Raw genomic sequence first — 19,796 nt, 5'->3', positions numbered from 1 at the left:
GTCTTTACGCACTTCCCCAGAGACAGAGGGAAAAGGCCCACAACCATCGACCTTGCATTTGTAAAAGGCCCAACACTCGACCACAACCTACGATGGAGTACTGAACCCTACGGAGCGGGCTCAGACCACGGGAGAACCTCCGTCCACTTACACCTGGAAAAACCACCTTTTGTACCAAGACGAATGTGGCGACAAACAGACTGGAAGCTATTGGAGAACCACATGTCAAACATCTCCATCCCTGCAGAGGCATGGGAAACCAAGGAACACACGGAACAAACTGTCGATTTCTTCCTAGAACTGGTCAGGTCAACAGTCAGCATAGTAACACCACTCTCGAAGGAGGGGGTAAGAGCCAACTCCTGGTGGTCAGATGAGATGAAACAGATGAAGGCAAGGGTAAACGCAGCAGAAAGGAAGGCGAGAAACACAAGGAAATCCAATCACGTGGAGGACCACCGGAAGGCTTGCAGAGAATGGACAGTCATGATCCGGAAAGCAAAAGCGGACCAGCGGGAAAAGACGATGAACGAGGCGAAGGGTAGTGAAGTCTGGAGAATCCTAAGCGCAGGAAAGAGACGAGACACAATCATACCAACCATACAAGGTGAAGAAACGTTCGCGGGGAAGTGTCAAGCTCTAAGAGCCCAACTTTTCCCCTCGAAACGGACGTCCCCCGACCATCCCCCTTTGAAAATTAGACCCCCCTCTTTTGACCTTAGCAACACCTTCGACATAGTCATCCCCGAAGAACTTAACAAAGCAATCGACTCCTGCCCAGCGCACTCGGCGACCGGCCCGGATGGCATCCCTTATACCTTTATTAAAGCAATAGTCAAAGCAAATACAACTCTAATCCAAGACATGTTCTCCGCTATGCTCCGGCACGGCGTACATCCAGCGGAATGGAAAATAGCTAAGTGTATCCCGATCCCGAAACCCGGTAAAGCAAATTATCATGAAGCGAAAGCCTACCGGCCCATTTCCCTTCTACAATGTTTCAGCAAAATCCTGGAGAAGATAGTGGCCCAGAGACTCTGCACCGCTGGAGAAATCCTAGGCACACTCTCAGCAAACCAATTCGGAGGAAGACCAACCATCTCGGCAATCAATGCCCTCCTGAGAACCTTGACACCAATACAACAAAACCTACTACTAAAAAACAGCACCGGAATCGCCCGGCGAGACAGACCAGCGATCCTAACTAACGACATCCAAGGAGCATTCAATTGTGTCGACCACCTACTCCTCGTGGAAATCATGCATCAACAAAAATTCCCCACCTATCTGACAGAATGGTGCAAGGAATTTAATACCGGCAGAAAACTACAGTTCCAATTCAACCATGAACTAGAGGAACCACAGCCCTATGATTCCGGAGTGCTGCAAGGTAGCCCCATGTCTCCGGTACTATTTATGATTTATGCCGGAGTAATTCTGGACCCAACTAGCAGCCCAAAAGAGATGGACACAACTTACATCGATGACGATGCGCTGGTGCAAATATCCAAAACACCAGGCTTTACAATCAAGAGAATGGAGGAACGAATGAGAGAAAGACTAATTAAAGCTGAGCCACTCCAAATCAAATACGACCCGGATAAATCCGATCTGATCTTCTTCCGGCCCACCACATCATCCACACAACAACCACGACTTCCGGTCAAAATTAACAATATCAATATACACCCCAAGGAAAGGCTGAAATAAGTAGGAGTCTGGATAGATCCGACCCTCTCCTTCCGGCCCCATATCGAAGCAGCAATCGCAAAAGGCCTAAAAGCCCTCCACCAAATCCGAAACACCGCCCGCCTGCCAGGGATAACAGTCAAGACAGTTCATCACCTAATAACACAGGGCTTCCTTCCAGGCCTGCTCTACGGATCTGAGGCCTGGTGGACTGGCGCAGACCACATCATTAGATCGCTAGAACCACTATACAACGAAGCTGCCCGGATCATCACGGGCCTACCTCGATGGACCAAGAGAGCTAAACTCCTCCGAGAAGCAGGACTACCCCCCCTAGAACACCTCCTAACATATCGCTCAAGAAAGTACGGAACCAGAATACTCTGCACCGAGGCAACCCACCCTAACAATGAATCCCTAATCGAGCTCCTCCCATACAGAGAAGCAAACATCAAAGGGACAGGTCTGCACCGAATCGCTTCCCTCCTACTCCCATATCAAACCCCCGGAAATGCGAGAGACAAGTGGAATCAAAACAAGCTACTACGCGACCACCTGTTGGAAGAATGGAATACACAACCAATACCGGACTACCATCACCGGGGGGAGTTCCGCCCCCCTCCCAAGATTGCGAAACTCACCCTAACGGAGGCAAAAAAAGTTTTTCGAATCCGGTGCCAAACTACCCGAATCGATAAACACGCGGTATATACAGACCCCGAACCATGCCAGTGTGGTATGGAAAACTCAGCGAAACACACACTTATGGAATGCCCAGCGTGGGCTCGAATCCGTGCCCCCCTGATAGAAAAGATCCCCGGAGCGATGACCTGGGAAAACTGGATGTTTACAAACTTGAAAACGGACCTTATCTTACAATTTGCAAAAAACTCTCAACTCTCGAAGTGGTACGAGTCGGCGGAAGCGGAGGTGGATCTAGAAGAGGGGATGGAAGAAAATGATTAGGGACGGGATTAGGAAAGGGCGGTTTCCTTTTACCTTTTTAACTTTGGTTTTACTTTGTTTTGATGGATCCAGCGCCCGAGTTCGCTGAGGTATGTTATTTCTCCTTGTCGTTGGGTTGTTTCTGGTTGAGTGTCGTTCTGGAATTTCCTTATTCTAAAATGTTGATGTTCGTTCGTGTTCGCTTTTGTTTTTGTTTGTTTGTTCGCGTTTGTTGTTTTCTTTCCTTTCGTTCTTTTGTTTGGTTCGTGTTTTAGGCGGTCGGGTCGGCGTGCGATAAGTCTTGTACTTCAAAGCAATATAAGTTTCTTCTTCTTCTTCTATATTCTACTTGCTCGCTAAGGCTCGCAAAGAACTCCCTGATATCAAACCTCGCTTCAAAACACTTTATTTTTTATTCCCTTCGGTTTACCGTGGTATACCATACCAGGTTGAGCCACTTCGTCCCCGATCGTACGGTCGCGTTTTGTTGTTCCAAGCGAAAGAAAACCTACGAAAACTGGCTTCTAGCGAAGAATTCTCCAGCCTTGACCTCCCAAAGGGAAGGAAAAGAAACCTCTCCGAAACATCACTTTACGCCGCCAGAAGAACTGGACACTCAGTCATGTCGCAGCAAGCTTCGCTCCAGTCCTTTTTCACCCAGTCTTCCCAACAAGGGACAGCCCCCTCGCAGAACAGGAACACTCAGGTTCCCGACCCTACCCCATCCGGAGCGCAAGAACAGGAATTCTCCTCGACCTTTGCAACAGAATCCGACTACAACGACCCCTACCAGCCGAGAGTTGACTACCTCTACCCGAGCATTGTCCCCCAGGACACCCACACCCAGACGGACCTGAACTACATCACCTGGGCCATTAGACATGCCACCAGCCGGATCTGCCCACCCTCCGACAGGATTGAAATCCTCGAAGAGCAAACGACTACTCTCCGGAGAACAGTGGATACACTGAAACATCAGATCGAGGCGCAGACAAACATGATCACCAATATGCATTCGGCGATCCACGCGCTCCTCAACAAACAACCACAACCGCAGCAACCGCAGCAACCGCAACAACCGCAACAACAGCATCAACAGCAACAACAGCAACAGCAACAGCAGCGAAAACCACAGCAACCGCAAGGACAGAGAATTCCCCTCCAGCGGTCCCACAAACAGCTCCCCAAGCAGCGCCACAGGCAGCTCCTCAGGCCCCCCCACCCGCACCCCCCCAACAAGCCCCACCTCGTGGATGGAAGGCAGGCACCTGGGCCGCCGTGGCCTCGGCACCCGGTCCTGCCCAAGGTAACTTCCAGGTCATCGAGAGGAAAAAGAAGTCCGCAAAGCCAAAAGCGGATCCCCTCTTCAAACCAGAGTACACCAGGATCAACAGGGAGATCATCGTGGAAACTACTGCCCCATCCGACGTTAACCCCTCCGAGATCAGAACCCTCGTCAATGCAAGAATCCAAGACGAGTCCTGCCATTTCATTTCGGCAAGAAGAACACCCAAGGACAACTTCATCCTGGAAACAAAATTCGTTACCCCTGCAACAAAGGCAATGGAATATGCCAAAGAAATTGAGGAGGCCCTCCTCACCCTACAGGTACCAGTCGCTGTCATCCGCGCAAACTCCAAATGGTCAAAGTTTCTCCTCCATGGAATCCCCACAACGGTCGGGGAGGGCTTTGAGGCGGGACAACTAGTAGCATCAGAAATCAGAAGCAACTATGGAGAGAACTTCCAACTTGCCCAGGTTCCCCGCTGGATATCCAGGGCAGAAACTCGAATGGAGAAAACCCACTCATCAATGGTCATCGCGCTCCCAGGACAAATCACAATGGAAACACTAGGAGTTAAATTCCTATCTCTCTTCAACCGAAGCTGCCATATCGAGGCCTTCCTCCCAACCTTCCCGGATACCCAGTGTGCGAAGTGCCTCGAATACGGCCACCGCCAGGAGAAATGTAAGAACAATGGGAAATGCGGCCACTGCGCCGGAGATCACCTCACCAGTTTCCACCCATGCAATCAATGCCAGGGAGGATATAGATGCACCCACACCCCAATCAGATGTCTGAACTGTAAAGGAATCCATAAGGCCTCCGACCCAGCATGCCCCGAGAGAGCCAAACGCCGATTCCTCAACAAAGGAAAGGAAAACGCCCCACCCGCTCAAGACCCACCGGCCGCACCCGTTCAAGAGTTGCTTCCGATAGTTCAAGTACCAGCCACCGCCCCAGTCGGAGCCACACCCGTTCCCGAAGATGACCAACCCATGACAAATAATGCCTAGGCCCCGAACAACCGCGCTCGCACACCAACTCAATTGTGCACGGAGCGAACTTGTTACCAAGGCGGCGGTAGAAGAAGCGGAAACAGACGCTAGTATTTATTTCCTATTACTACAAGAACCATGGACCTCAGCAGAGGGATACCCACCAGAATCAAATCTCTTTTATATTTTTACGGCCAGCAACACCAATACAAAATGTGCAACATACGTCCGCAAACATGCCAATCTCAAACCAAAACACCACTACACACACGATAATTTTATAGTATCGATCACGGTAGAAATCCAAACCAAAAAAACCCAAATCCTAAACATATACTCCCCAGGCCGAAGTGGCCCCTTCGCTCAAATAGCAAGTACAATCCAAACCCTTGATAACTGTCTAGTAATGGGAGACTTCAACTGCCACCATCAAATGTGGTACGGAGTAAATTCACATGAATACAGAAACAACATTCGAGCAGACCGCGTCAATGGCGCACGGTTAAAACGATGGATAACCCGACAGAAACTGACCCTCCTGAACGAACCAGGCGTCTTTACGCACTTCCCCAGAGACAGAGGGAAAAGGCCCACAACCATCGACCTTGCATTTGTAAAAGGCCCAACACTCGACCACAACCTACGATGGAGTACTGAACCCTACGGAGCGGGCTCAGACCACGGGAGAACCTCCGTCCACTTACACCTGGAAAAACCACCTTTTGTACCAAGACGAATGTGGCGACAAACAGACTGGAAGCTATTGGAGAACCACATGTCAAACATCTCCATCCCTGCAGAGGCATGGGAAACCAAGGAACACACGGAACAAACTGTCGATTTCTTCCTAGAACTGGTCAGGTCAACAGTCAGCATAGTAACACCACTCTCGAAGGAGGGGGTAAGAGCCAACTCCTGGTGGTCAGATGAGATGAAACAGATGAAGGCAAGGGTAAACGCAGCAGAAAGGAAGGCGAGAAACACAAGGAAATCCAATCACGTGGAGGACCACCGGAAGGCTTGCAGAGAATGGACAGTCATGATCCGGAAAGCAAAAGCGGACCAGCGGGAAAAGACGATGAACGAGGCGAAGGGTAGTGAAGTCTGGAGAATCCTAAGCGCAGGAAAGAGACGAGACACAATCATACCAACCATACAAGGTGAAGAAACGTTCGCGGGGAAGTGTCAAGCTCTAAGAGCCCAACTTTTCCCCTCGAAACGGACGTCCCCCGACCATCCCCCTTTGAAAATTAGACCCCCCTCTTTTGACCTTAGCAACACCTTCGACATAGTCATCCCCGAAGAACTTAACAAAGCAATCGACTCCTGCCCAGCGCACTCGGCGACCGGCCCGGATGGCATCCCTTATACCTTTATTAAAGCAATAGTCAAAGCAAATACAACTCTAATCCAAGACATGTTCTCCGCTATGCTCCGGCACGGCGTACACCCAGCGGAATGGAAAGTAGCTAAGTGTATCCCGATCCTGAAACCCGGTAAAGCAAATTATTATGAAGCAAAAGCCTACCGGCCCATTTCCCTTCTACAATGCTTTAGCAAAATCCTGGAGAAGATAGTGGCCCAAAGACTCTGCACCGCTGGAGAAATCCTAGGCACACTCTCAGCAAACCAATTCGGAGGAAGACCAACCATCTCGGCAATCGACGCCCTCCTGAGAACCTTGACACCAATACAACAAAACCTACTACTGAAAAACAGCACCGGAATCGCCCGGCGAGATAGACCAGCGATCCTAACCAACGACATCCAAGGAGCATTCAATTGTGTCGACCACCTACTCCTCGTGGAAATCATGCATCAACAAAAATTCCCCACCTATCTGACAGAATGGTGCAAGGAATTTAATACCGGCAGAAAACTACAGTTCCAATTCAACCATGAACTAGAGGAACCACAGCCCTATGATTCCGGAGTGCTGCAAGGTAGCCCCATGTCTCCGGTACTATTTATGATTTATGCCGGAGTAATTCTGGACCCAACTAGCAGCCCAAAAGAGATGGACACAACTTACATCGATGACGATGCGCTGGTGCAAATATCCAAAACACCAGGTTTTACAATCAAGAGAATGGAGGAACGAATGAGAGAAAGACTAATTAAAGCTGAGCCACTCCAAATTAAATACGACCCGGATAAATCCGATCTGATCTTCTTCCGGCCCACTACATCATCCACACAACAACCACGACTTCCAGTCAAAGTTAATAACATCAATATATATCCCAAGGAGAGGCTGAAATATGTAGGAGTCTGGATAGATCCGACCCTCTCCTTCCGGCCCCATATCGAAGCAGCAATCGCAAAAGGCCTAAAAGCCCTCCACCAAATCACAAACACCGCCCGTCTGCCAGGGATAACAGTCAAGACAGTTCATCACCTAATAACACAAGGCTTCCTTCCAAGCCTACTCTACGGATCTGAGGCTTGGTGGACTGGTGCAGACCACATCATTAGATCGCTCGAACCACTATACAACGAAGCTGCCCGGATCATCACGGGCCTACCTCGATGGACAAAGAGAGCTAAACTCCTCCGAGAAGCAGGACTACCCCCCCTAGAACACCTCCTAACATATCGCTCAAGAAAGTACGGAACCAGAATACTCTGCACCGAGGCAACCCACCCCAACAATGAGTCCCTGATCGAGCTCCTTCCATACAGAGAAGCAAACATCAAAGGGACAGGTCTACACCGAATCGCCTCCCTTCTACTCCCATATCAAACCCCCGGAAATGCGAGAGACAAGTGGAATCAAAACAAACTACTACGCGACCACCTGTTGGAAGAATGGAATACACAACCAACACCGGACTACCATCACCGGGGGGATTTCCGCCCCCCTCCCAAGATTGCGAAACTCACCCTAACGGAAGCGAAGAAAGTTTTTCGAATCCGGTGCCAAACTACCCGAATCGATAAACACGCGGTATATACAGACCCCGAACCATGCCAGTGTGGTATGGAAAACTCAGCGAAACACACACTTATGGAATGCCCAGCGTGGGCTCGAATTCGCGCCCCTTTGATAGAAAAGATCCCCGGAGCGATGACCTGGGAGAACTGGATGTTTACAAACTTGAAAACGGACCTTATCTTACAATTTGCAAAAAATTCTCAACTCTCGAAGTGGTACGAGTCGGCGGAAGCGGAGGTGGACCTAGAAGAGGGGATGGAAGGAAATGATTAGGGACGGGATTAGGAAGGGTGGTTTCCTTTTACCTTTTTAACTTTGGTTTTAATTTGTTTTGATGGATCCAGCGCCCGAGTTCGCTGAGATATGTTATTTCTCCTTGTCGATAGGTTGTTTCTGGTTGAATGTCGTTCTGGAATTTCCTTACCTTTGTTTGTGTTCGATCGTGTTCGCTTTTGTTCTTGTTTGTTTGTTTGCGTTTGTTGTTTCTTTTCCTTTTGTCCTGTTGTTCGGTTTGTGTTTTAGGCGGTTGGGTCGGCGTGCGATAAGTCTTGTACTTCAAAGCAATATAAGTTTCTTCTTCTTCTATATTTTACTCTACAAATATTATTCTTGTTCTACGCTACGTCATAGGGTTCAGTTTGATTGTCAGATCAAACGGAGCCACCCCATAGTCCATAGTTACGAATATCTTCTACTACGTTCTTGTCTCGGTTGTATTCCTTGGCATCATAGTTTCTTGCCCATAGACGCACGTTATATTGTGAAGGCAAATATTCGCATTGTGTAATATAACAACCACAGGATATTGAAGGCCGATAGAAGACAGAAGGGCTTTCTGTTACCTTGAGAAGTCCAGAGCCATGAACATCTGTAGCACTTCTTTGAAGCATCACACAATAATGATCCGGACTTTAGACATTCCTTTATCCTAAAGTTGTTCACCTCTAGTTATTGCTGTCCACTGAAAGGGAGATATCAGATGCTCACTGTTACCGTATGTTGGATCTCCATAGATTTGAAGACTTGTACCGTCAAGTACATGTACATATCTCTCTAATATTTCAGCCATTTTACTCTCTTGCTAAACAGCTGCATCGTGCTTGCTTCCTTCAACTGACTCATATAAATGTATCATTATACTATCATGTATGACAATAGCCTGATATTTCAGAGTGTGACAAGGCTTCCACTTATTATACGCAGACTCCTGCCCGTAAATTGGTCTTGTAACCTTTCGGAGTTTACCATCAACAAAAACAAAACATTTATCTAGAAGTGCCCCACGGCTCTGATTTGCTAAAACAAAAGAATATAGTTTTGCTGGAGTAAGACGTTGTTCATCAAAACCAAGAATGTGTTTCCAAGTATTGTGAATGAACTGTAAAAGTGTATTCACAGTCCGAGAGACTCTCTCTGGCTTCCATCTGAACTTGAGAGGTAAATCAGATAATCGATTGGGCCAAGCTAGCTGTGCCAATAACATGCACAGAGCTGTGATTTTGTCTTCAAAAATCAGATTGTTACTGTGTACTCTTTCAGGTATTCGCAAGCACCCAGCCAGCTGATGTATTTCATCCTGAGAGAATCTAAACTAGGTCTTCCTAGCCTTACCCTGTAAAGTATCAAGATCAATGGTTTTCCCTTCCCGCTGTTGGCTTCTTTTCATGGATCGATTAGTGAATACACTGGGTTACGAGGAGTTGGATTACTCAGAAGGGTTCTATTGGGTTCTACTGGGTTCTGTTGATTGTTAATGTATGAGTCACTTTGGATTTGTCATAGCTAAGATTTCCTTGGGTATATTAGGGGACTTCGTTCTCATTTCTTGTTCTTTTCCTTTTCTTTCTTTCTTTACGCAACGTCTTCTGTACCTACCCTGTCTATTACTATATAATATTCTCTTCCTCTTCTTTACTCGAGAAGACCACCGCTTCACTGCCTCCTTGTCCCGTTGACCCTTGTCGACGCTAGAGTCCCTTAGGACCCTATTGCGAGTTCCCAGACCAATCTCTACTACCCTCTTCGTACTATGTGGAATACTCGATACTCGTCCCCTTGAGACTTCTCCAACTTATATTATCCTGTACCGTTGTACTGGCCAATACTTTTAATTCCACCACACTAATAATGAATTCGAAATAGTGCTCTTCAGGTTTGGGAAAGTCTGATTGAAGTGAATGATAAATTAAGAGAATAGCATTCCAGAATACTCAAAAACATCTCAATCGGCTCAGAATTGGTAATTCTATGGGCAATCATAATGGTAGAGCTCAAATCTTGTTGATGGGTCCTTACATCGGACTCAAACCAAGTGCCGGACACAAAAAAACTTGTCAACACTGTCACACCTACACTAAAAATACTCTAGACCTCTCAACGCAAAATCTGTAATTTGTATAGATTGATGTCGTTCTCCCATACAAATAACCCCTGCTTCCGTTACTTCTATTTTCTGCTTCTTTTGTGGGTAGGCTGTATAGGGAGTCTGGCAAGTGGTTGGGATAGTGTAAATTGCAATGAACTACTCAGTGGGGTTTGTGATACTGAAAACTTTGTAGTATAGTACGGTCTGGGGCATCGGTAATGGGTTTGGCAGCCATGATTGTGGTGGAAGCAACGACTCAATCCCAAGAAGTAGCGGTATGTGAGCGGCAGGTAGTAGTCCTGAAGGAGAGTGATCTATGCTAGAATTTGATGGAAATATCATAGTATTGAAGCGAAGGGAGCGTAAGTGACCATGGTGGCCGAATATTGTACTCAGGGTGAAATTCTAATGTGGACAAACAATATTTTAAGTTTTGATTGAATAATGTATTCAGAACTTATCTCGCAATGTCGGTCTTAATCACATGTAGCATATAGACATACCGCAGTAGTCCCCTCTTCCACTATGCGAATTTGACATTCCATCAGCGTCTTCTCCTAACCCGCTACCCCAGGATATAGGGAAGAAGAGGTCCATAGTAATGGGCATAAGAGAAATGAAGTAACACTTGGCTTGATCTCATTCTATCTAGGATTTGAGAAAAAAAATGTCCGTGGTTCAAAGGACTTGAGCCAAGTATTATGCAAGGTTTCGAGACTATCAGTCGTGTGATTTAATGCCCTAAGGTAGGCTAGAATTCAGATATAGGGAGAGCTAGCTCTATTGTATAATGTTTTAGGTGTGGAGAGGTAAATAATCCATGCAAAATGATACTTAGTACAAAAAATGTGAATGACAGTATAAACCTATAGAATTAAGTAAGTGAACCAATCCTCACCAGTCAATATCCTATTTTGTTCACTCACTTAATTTCAAAGCCTTATACAGTCGGCTTTGAAGTAACAATGAGACTGGTGAGATGATGAGTAGGAGTTTCTTGTACAGTCAAACAGTAGTGCCCAGGATGATATAAAGTGTTATGATTGGCTGAAACTCACGGTTTTGTCGTTGTTTGTTGTCCATCATTGCTCCCGAAGCAACTGTACAGTCTGAGGTAAAACTATTTTAGAAGAATGAGAAGAGTTCTATTGGCTTGCCTAGGCATTGAAACCTTGTTTTTAGATATAATTTTACCTCCCCAATCCCTTAACTGGTCAATTGCTGACTCCAGTGATATAGAAGTTTAATTCGTATGTACGATCTATTATTTAATGAGAAAGCTAAGAAGATCTGTTAGTAAGGCCAAACTAAATTTGCTTTTTTTTTGCAGGATCAGTATTTTGGTGACAGTTTAAGGGTTACTTTAGCTTGATATTATATTCACTTATCCATCCTGTGCATGCACGATCTCCAGCACTTGGAAGAGTGTTTACCAAACGCAACCCGCCATACATTTTCCGCTATTTTCTATATTCACGATGACGACATAGCTAACCAACGATGAGTGCATCAGCAAGCTCGCGTATTACCCAAGGTGTAGCACTTTCTTTCTGTCGGGCATTCCACGACCCAATTGTCTACCGCATCTGCCACCGTAAGTGTACGCAGCTTGCGCTCAGCTCCGCTCTAGGAGCACTCAACCTTCCAGCACCATCAAGAGATATGACTTACGTCCGGAGGAGATTCACCAACACTCTGCTCACCTGGACCAAAATGAGAGTCCCTACCTCTCTGGAGATGCTAGAATAGAGTGACTCCGCCCACAACACTTATGGAACTTTTGCTTCCTTTGATTACGTCGGTAGTACTACGTGAGCACTTCCCACAGCTCTCACAATTTTCTTGAGTGCTCTTACGGGACAGCGAACTTTCTCATAGCGTCACGCATGCTCCCGGGAATGCTCCCAAAATACTCACCAATACTCATAGAGCACTCACCAATGCTCATCGAGTTGAAGCATTTGTCATAACAACTAAAGATTAGGCAACCCTCACTTTGCCCCCTTTGTATTGATACGATGCCGTCATCAAAGGATAGGAAGGCACAAGTCTCTCAAATGATATCTAACGTGGGTATCCTCAACGCCGTTATGCGGTTAGTTGCGGGATACTAATACGAGCACTTTCCTGTATACTGGTGAAGACTAGCCAAACTTTGGCGGAGGTGTATGTTTCTGTCGATTCGTGAAAGAGATAATTACACTTGAGGTCGAGGCTATGGTACAACTCATCTGAAAAACTCAATGTTCATGTATAAGCAGCAAACCTGGCCTGGTATTGCCCTTCTGGAACGAGCTTGCTGGATAGTCAGACTCAGATACTGAGTGGCCGAAACTTTATCTCCTTCTTCCAATCTGCATACATAGCAGAATGAAACGAATTTTGAATTAGAGAGTCCATTTGGGCCTAACATTCCCAGAGCACTCACAAATGCCCTCACAGCTTTGCAAGCTTTCAACCAAATTCATTCCATGTATGTAAGTCTATTTTAGTATTTATCAACCAATTACCAGTCTCCACCTCAAACAAATTGGCCATTCCCAATATACTCCGAATAGTAATGACTTATATCCTCTTCCCCCTCCTCCTACAAACCTTCAAGAGCCCATGTGAGCTATCAATGATATCATGATCCTTTGCCTTGAGTAGCTCCACTATACATAGTCTATGTTCTCACCCTCCACTGTCCCGCAACTTGAACAAAGCCTCCACATGTACTAGTAAGCGTCTCTGAAAAACTCCCCACTCCTCTGTGAATGCTACGGATATCCATACCCAATGCTTTTTTATTTTCCCTTTCCTAAAAGCCGCTTTTCCTGTACACCTAATATTGTGAACCTCGTACACCTCCAGTCATTGGAAGATTAGTATCGGAACCTGCAAATATGTAAACATCTCCACCCGGCACTCTAAAATACTCTCAGAGCTTCCAGCAAAGCCCTGAGAGCATCCCGCATCCTCTGGATGCTCCTTTATCAGGCGATATAACGTGGTATGGCTTATTTGCAGTCCATCCGCAATATTGAACAGTCTTTCTGATTTTGTGGAGGGGTTGCAAAGACGCCTTAGAAGCAACTCTCCTTCTACTATGCATCGTTCATTTGGAGTTTTTTTCCGGTTTTTGATTTTAAAAATCTCAAGTAACTCCTTCAGGTCATCTCGATTGTTCCAAAAGATGTCGTCAATGCTCTCAGGACCTCCAACAATGTCTTTCAGATTCCGAATTCGAATCTCTGACGCCAACTGCCGCTCCATATAGTTCAGTATCTGCATTGCAGCATTGACCTTGTTGGATGCTCCATATGACTCTTTTATATGACCCAAATGGGCGAGTTCGCTGATATCGGTAGTGTACTGGGGAATATTCCCAAAGCGCTCGACATGTTCTAGATAGGGTGAGAAAACGTGCAATTTGATGAAGTTGAAGTGAGAACTTTCTCGTATCTCACGAATGTTCTCTAAACCTCGATGACCACTCTGAGAACCTGAGGCATTTAAAGCCTTTATCCGATTTCTCACATCCTTAACCGTCCTCTTGTACGCTTAGAATCCTAAAAAGATATCCTTGTACTTATAGAAATTCTCGAGATAGCTCCCCATATAATTCAATATGCTCCTTGTATAACTCCCATACTATGCCATTAATTGGAAGTCGATTAAGCCTCGTATACAGTTCAATGCCTTTGTAAAGTCACCCCTGTTTCATGGATCGATTAGTTAACATACTGGGTTACGAGGAGTTGGATTGGTCAGAAAGGTTCTATTGAGTTCTATCAGGTTCTGTTGGTCACAAGGGTGTGAGTCACTCTGGATTTGTTATCGCTGGGATTTTCTTGGGTATATTAGGAGGTTTCGCCCTCGCTTCTGTTCTCTTTCTCTTCTTTCCTCTAATCCGCAATGTCTTCTGTACCTACGCTGTCTATTACTATATAATATCATTTCCTATTCTTTCCTCAAGAAGACCACTATGCTGCTGCTCCCCTTGTCCCATTGACCCTTACTAGTGCTAGAGTCACTCAGGGCCCCTATCGCAGGCTCCCCCACCGACCTCTACTACCTCCTTCGTACCCTGCAGAATACTCGCTACTCGCCCCCTTGAGAGGCTAATAGAGACCACTGGATGTCACTGATGCTTACTAAAGCTCTTAAAGGTGCTATTGTTCTAGATTTTGTCTTCAGGGTTGCTGGTTTTTTTTTAGAGGTCTCCAGGGATTGTAGCAGCCGTCGGGGGTTGATATAAATCATTGTTAGTTATCAGTTTTGAACAATTTACAACAGTTTTCCCAGGCTGTTCGCGAATACACTGGTCCAGCCACAGATGTATGAGCCTAGGAGTCCATTCACGAATACCTCAAGTCCATTCGCGAATTTGTCAAGTCCATTCACGAATCCGCCATATTTGCGAATCGCCCGGAACATATACCTGCTTGCTAGCTATCACTCCTGGAAGATCCCAGTATGGATAGTTGGTTCCAGTTGGTGGTCCAAGATAATGAATCGTCGTTCTCCATTTGCGAAATATGTGCCTCTTCCTTGCGTGCCGTTGTATATCATAGTGTACATGCGTGGTGACCTAGTACATTCTGCTTCTTTAGATACAGAGCACCTATCTTCATATATTATCACTCGGACGGTATATTTTGGTGTGTTGTTTTTTTGGGGGATTGATTATGATCGGGTTTCGATTTCTTACCTATCTCCCGCTGCATATAGTAGGCTATGCTCACCTAAGTATCTACTTTACCAGCTTCTCCCCGATTGGGTTTTCTAAGTTCGAAGAAGAGCCATCCACCCCGCGTTGCCGGCGTAACCCTACATTTATATACAGATACCCAGCTGCAGAGGGAACCATCATAGCCGTATGGTTGCATGTAAACAACCCGACCAATCAAGTCCAAATCCCCAAGACAGCTGGATGTCCTTGTCGAAAACGCAAGTTGGCAAAGTTGGTGCCAAGAGAAGTACATACGTATAGATCTCTTTTATATATGTCTCCTATCCGCAATCAGCTGGTCTTTAGAATCAGCTCCAGTGCAAGTTGTATCGACAATACTAACTTCGCGTTCGGTAGCATGCATGTAGTCAATATACTTCCCTTGCAAGTATCAGGGGGACGTCTACCGTGGGGGCCGGGGTGGGGCTCGATTTTCTTTTAAAGATTCATGCTTGCTCAACGTACGTACCTCGACGCTCTCCTCCCTTTGCGCCTGTTTGAGATACTACATGTATTCCTTGAAGACGACCTTATATATGTAGCTATAAACATGTAGCTAGGTATATACTTGTATGTATGTACATGTAGGTATTTACTATGCATCTCGGTATATACCTGTATGTACATGTAGGTATTTACTATGTATCTCGGCCCCTCACCGAGTTAAGCGCCAGCCGATCCCTGCCGCATCCGCTGCAAGCTCCCTTATCTTATCTCTTCTACACACATACATCTGGAGTACATATCTACGGCTGAAGGAGCTGCACACCCCAATCATCATCATCATCATCATCATCATCATCTACTTTGTACCTACTACAGTACTACTTCCTAACGTCCAATATAATAGATATCATGCTCTCCACCGTCCCAAACGAGATCCTCTTCACAATTGCCGAGAACCTCTCCCCCGGCCCCCTTCTACACCTTCTCCTAACATGTCGCTCCTTCCACCATAGCCTGTCCCGCATCATGCTGCGCCATGCCCTCGCCGACAAAGACTACACCCCCGCGCTGGTATGGGCCTCCAGGGAGAACCAGGTCCCGCTCGTAAAAACAATTCTCGCCCACACCCCCGCGTCAGGCGAGGCGACCGAGTTGGAGGAGCTCGCACTCGCCGAGGCCTGTCGTTACGGCTCCCTCGAGGCCGTGGAGACCCTCCTCGACCACGGTGTTCCCCACACGCCTCCCGAGGATAACGGCCGGAACCCGCTGCGGCTCGCGGTCCGCAGGTGTCACCCCCCCCTGGTGCGTCTCCTCCTGTCGCGCGGCGCGGTGCCGGATGCTTTGCCGGGGTATCCGCCGATGGCCTTCGACCTTTGCCGCACCGGACAGGTGGAGATCCTGCGCGAGCTGCTGGCAGCGGGCGCGGACCCGAACGCGAGGAACCACCACATGAGCAGTTGCCTGACGCTCGCGGCGGAGTATGGCCATCTGGAGTGTCTGAAGGTTGCGCTGGAGTATGGGGCGGAGGTGAACGTGGTGGATAGGGACAACGACACGCCGATGATCCTGGCGCTTTACTGCCAAAGGTGGGATGTGGTGGAGTTTCTGTTGGAGCAGGAGGAGTGCGATCTTGTGGCCAGGAACCTGCGCGGGTTCGACCCCCTGAACCTGGCGTGCATAACGGGGCGGACAGATGTAATCAAGAAGATATTTTCGAAGCAGGTGCCTGGGCATGACAGCTTCTGGTATGAGAGCGAGCTTGTTCCGATGGTTTCGTTGGCGCGGATGAGGCATCGTGAGGAGGTGGTCGAGGTGTTGGAACAGGAGATACTGAGGCTTTGGTTGGCGAGCTCGACGCTCTAGTTTTGTATGTGTATGTGTATGTACATCATGTGTATATTACCAGCTATGTGGTATTGTTGGCTGGCTGGCCGCCTCTTACGTTTGCACGCGATTCCGGGGGGAGGGGGGTTTATTTTCTTTATTTTCTTTATTTTCTTTTATTTTGGATGCTCAGGATTAGCAGTAAGTTGTATTCTTCATCAAGGTGCGGAGAATGAAGATCAAGATCGAAGAAAGACAAAAACAGATTTCGAAGTAGCTACCTACAACTTGACCCATATATATATACACTCATATGAGCCCGCTTTTCGCTGAGGTCTCCCGCTCGCTCTTGGTTTTCATGCTTCATCAATTGATCTAATGACAGACTCGATACCGCAACCAATTCCACGCATTTCTTCCCTTGGACGAGATGTGTAGAGTAGATATGCATGCCTACATACACCTGCTCTATCTCTCTGCATACATATATTTATAATTAGTGAAACTTGCCAAGTACCCCATGGGAGGGTTCTAGGTTGCCAAGCTGCCATGGCCAATGATTGTGGAGTATTTGACCAGGGATATGATATGATATGATGTAGGTATTCCGGGTATATCAAATCCCTACAGCTACATACATACATACATACTCTACGTAGCTACTCTGCTCTACCTACCTGTATAGCTATCGACTCATCCACTCGGGCACGTACGTCGTCTCTACACACACACCTGCTTGCGCGGACAGCTGAGTATAGAGTAACGCTTCCAATCCTCGAGCTCTAGTCGTTCTTCTCATATATATATATATATTTACTTGCAGTCCCACTACTTTCCCCCATACATACATATACCCTCTGACGGGGAATTCGAACCTGATAATATTGATCCAACTCACAGTGGCCCCAACGCGCGCAGACACGTACATACCTGCCACGAACATGTCGTCGATCCTACTCTCCGTCCCTTCAGAGATCCATCTCGCCATATTCAAGGCCCTCGACAGTCCCCTCGACATCATAAACCTCTCTTCGACATGCCGTTCCCTCCGCGGCCTGCTCACGTCCAACACACAAACCCTGCTCCGCAAAGCAGCCTCGCGGCGTTTCCTCATGTTCGACGACTGCCTACGTGCCGCGCGGGCCAGCAAGCTCCCCCTCGAGTGGGAAGGGAACCATTTCGACCTCGCCGAGAACCGCTACCCAGCCCCGCCCACAAAGGCCTTCTGCGAGGGCCTCGCCGCGGCACCCCCCACCTTCGACGAGCTCTTCACGGTCAGGCAGATCAGCCGCATGCTCGCGGGCTGGCTCAGCCGGTTCCGGGAGATTGTGCAGATCGAGTGGATCACCGAGCACGGCGAGGAGAGCTTCTACCGTGCGGGCGCCAGATACCTGGTGATGAGCTATCTCTTCTCGGGGGCCTTTCTCGAGCCTCTCCGGGGCCGGAAGCGGCCGGGTCACGGTACTGCCGACGACGAGGTTGATGGGGTGACGCGCTTCCCGCCGTACCATGCGGCGGACCCCGACTGGCGGTATGCCCAGCTGGAGAGTCTCTACGGCGGCTTCATCGAGTGGATTTTCGAGGAGGGGGAGAAGCAGGAGCCCCTCAAGAGCTGGACATCTGCACGCGACAGCAAGAATCTCAACTTTAACCCGTTCCGCAAGATCCTGAGGAGCCTGCTTGGGATGGGTCCCGAGCTGAAGCCGAGGATGTCTTATGGCGTGCTCGCGGAGGTCTCTTCGCTGCTCTTGATGCTCGAGCTCAACTCCTTTCTGGCTGCGGAGGTGTCGTGTGTTGTGATGGAAGGTACGCACATGTACTTATATATATATATATATATATATACTGCACGACCATTAAGCTCCCCCGCTCCCATTCTCTTGAATACAGACAGACAGACGAGCGAGCGCATGATTGTTATATCTGGCTTTGTCACATCGATACTCATGACTGATCTTTGAAACAACAGGAGCCGAGTCCAGCGAGCACAGTCTCCGTCTCTGCCACTTTGGCGAATTCCGGCCCAAGTTCGAACACCGCTCCGACCGCACGGGCTGGGACCTTGTCGTGGGCTACCTGGCGTGCCCCGATTACGCGGCAGAGGAGTTTCTGGCCCCTACCCGCGTCCTCCAGGATGTCTTTCGCCCTCCATCGAGCTTGAACGATGAGGACGAGGTCTACAGGCCGTACATGGACCTTTTCCGGATTGCGTTCAAAAATCGAAAGATTGCCTTCTATCGCGAGCCACATTCGCGCTTTAGAGGACATGCCAACTTCTTTTTGTATGATCGCAGCGCTGAGGCTTGATTTGCTTGATCAGTGAACCTGCCAAACTGTGCGGGGATGTAGAAAGGCTGCATGCATGTATAATTTATATAACGGAGAAAAGAAACCCAGAGATACACTGTATATGGATTCATTGTGATAGCTGTCGCGATGAGCTCGGAAGATCTGATATAACTAACTGCGCATATATATACATTTACTCATACTGCTCAATAAATACTTGGCACAGAAAGGGAAAATCGCAAACCGATTCCGAGGGTGATACTTATTTCCCCAGTGGCAGTATATATGCGATATTTCCCTAGCGCTGTTTAGAATGGTCGCGTAGTTCCCTGTATGCTCAAATATCTCAACGTTTCCTCATCACGAAATCTTAGGCGCACGAAAGCTGTCACCGAGGAAGAACAATAACTATGAATCCACGTATCCCAGCTTGTCCCAGAGGTTTCATGGTTTTTATACAGATATGAGACTCCAAGTTCGATAATGAAGTATAGATCTTAATCAATCCCGGCCTCTGCAGGCAGTACCTTTAAGCTTGTCCTCCACAGAGCAGCTGGCACGACTGGGCTTTAAAGCAGAAGCCTGATATACATGGCGAGCGACGTCTAGAAATCCACCGGAATAGCCGAGCCACCTATTAACCCGAGAGAAAACGCAGCGCGGCATCTCTAACACAGTTCCGGACATCTCCCCAGTCAAAAACAACGCCTTGGGGACTTCTATTGTGGTCACACTGCACCATCAGAGTTCGGGCTTTCACTAATAATGAAATAAACCTATCCTGCCTCATCCACTCAAGGAATCAGTAA

At 47.6% G+C, this 19,796-nt stretch overlaps 4 protein-coding genes across 4 annotated transcripts; 3 read left to right on the top strand and 1 right to left on the bottom strand.

The window, feature by feature from the left end:
- Window positions 1-11,714: 11,714 nt before the first annotated feature.
- Window positions 11,715-11,963, top strand: H6S33_006585 (uncharacterized protein; the record flags this gene model as incomplete). Its single annotated transcript, XM_044837951.1, has 1 exon — window positions 11,715-11,963. One exon carries the CDS (start codon window positions 11,715-11,717, stop codon window positions 11,961-11,963), a length of 249 nt encoding a protein of 82 aa, XP_044690112.1.
- Window positions 11,964-13,067: 1,104 nt separating this feature from the next.
- On the bottom strand, window positions 13,068-13,487 carry H6S33_006584 (uncharacterized protein; the record flags this gene model as incomplete). The annotated part of the gene is made up of 1 exon (XM_044837950.1): window positions 13,068-13,487. One exon carries the CDS (start codon window positions 13,485-13,487, stop codon window positions 13,068-13,070), a length of 420 nt encoding a protein of 139 aa, XP_044690111.1.
- A 2,296-nt stretch (window positions 13,488-15,783) lies between these two features.
- H6S33_006583 (uncharacterized protein) lies at window positions 15,784-16,737 on the top strand (the record flags this gene model as incomplete). Its single annotated transcript, XM_044837949.1, has 1 exon — window positions 15,784-16,737. One exon carries the CDS (start codon window positions 15,784-15,786, stop codon window positions 16,735-16,737), a length of 954 nt encoding a protein of 317 aa, XP_044690110.1.
- Window positions 16,738-17,639: 902 nt separating this feature from the next.
- Window positions 17,640-19,005, top strand: H6S33_006582 (uncharacterized protein; the record flags this gene model as incomplete). Its single annotated transcript, XM_044837948.1, has 3 exons — window positions 17,640-18,431; window positions 18,483-18,504; window positions 18,668-19,005. 3 exons carry the CDS (start codon window positions 17,640-17,642, stop codon window positions 19,003-19,005), a joined length of 1,152 nt encoding a protein of 383 aa, XP_044690109.1.
- Window positions 19,006-19,796: the final 791 nt, after the last annotated feature.

Source organism: Morchella sextelata (genome assembly GCF_020137385.1).
Source record: "Morchella sextelata strain SCLS chromosome Unknown scls_20, whole genome shotgun sequence".
Taxonomy (NCBI): Eukaryota; Fungi; Ascomycota; class Pezizomycetes; order Pezizales; family Morchellaceae; genus Morchella; species Morchella sextelata.
This window is presented reverse-complemented; position numbering and strand designations above follow the sequence as displayed.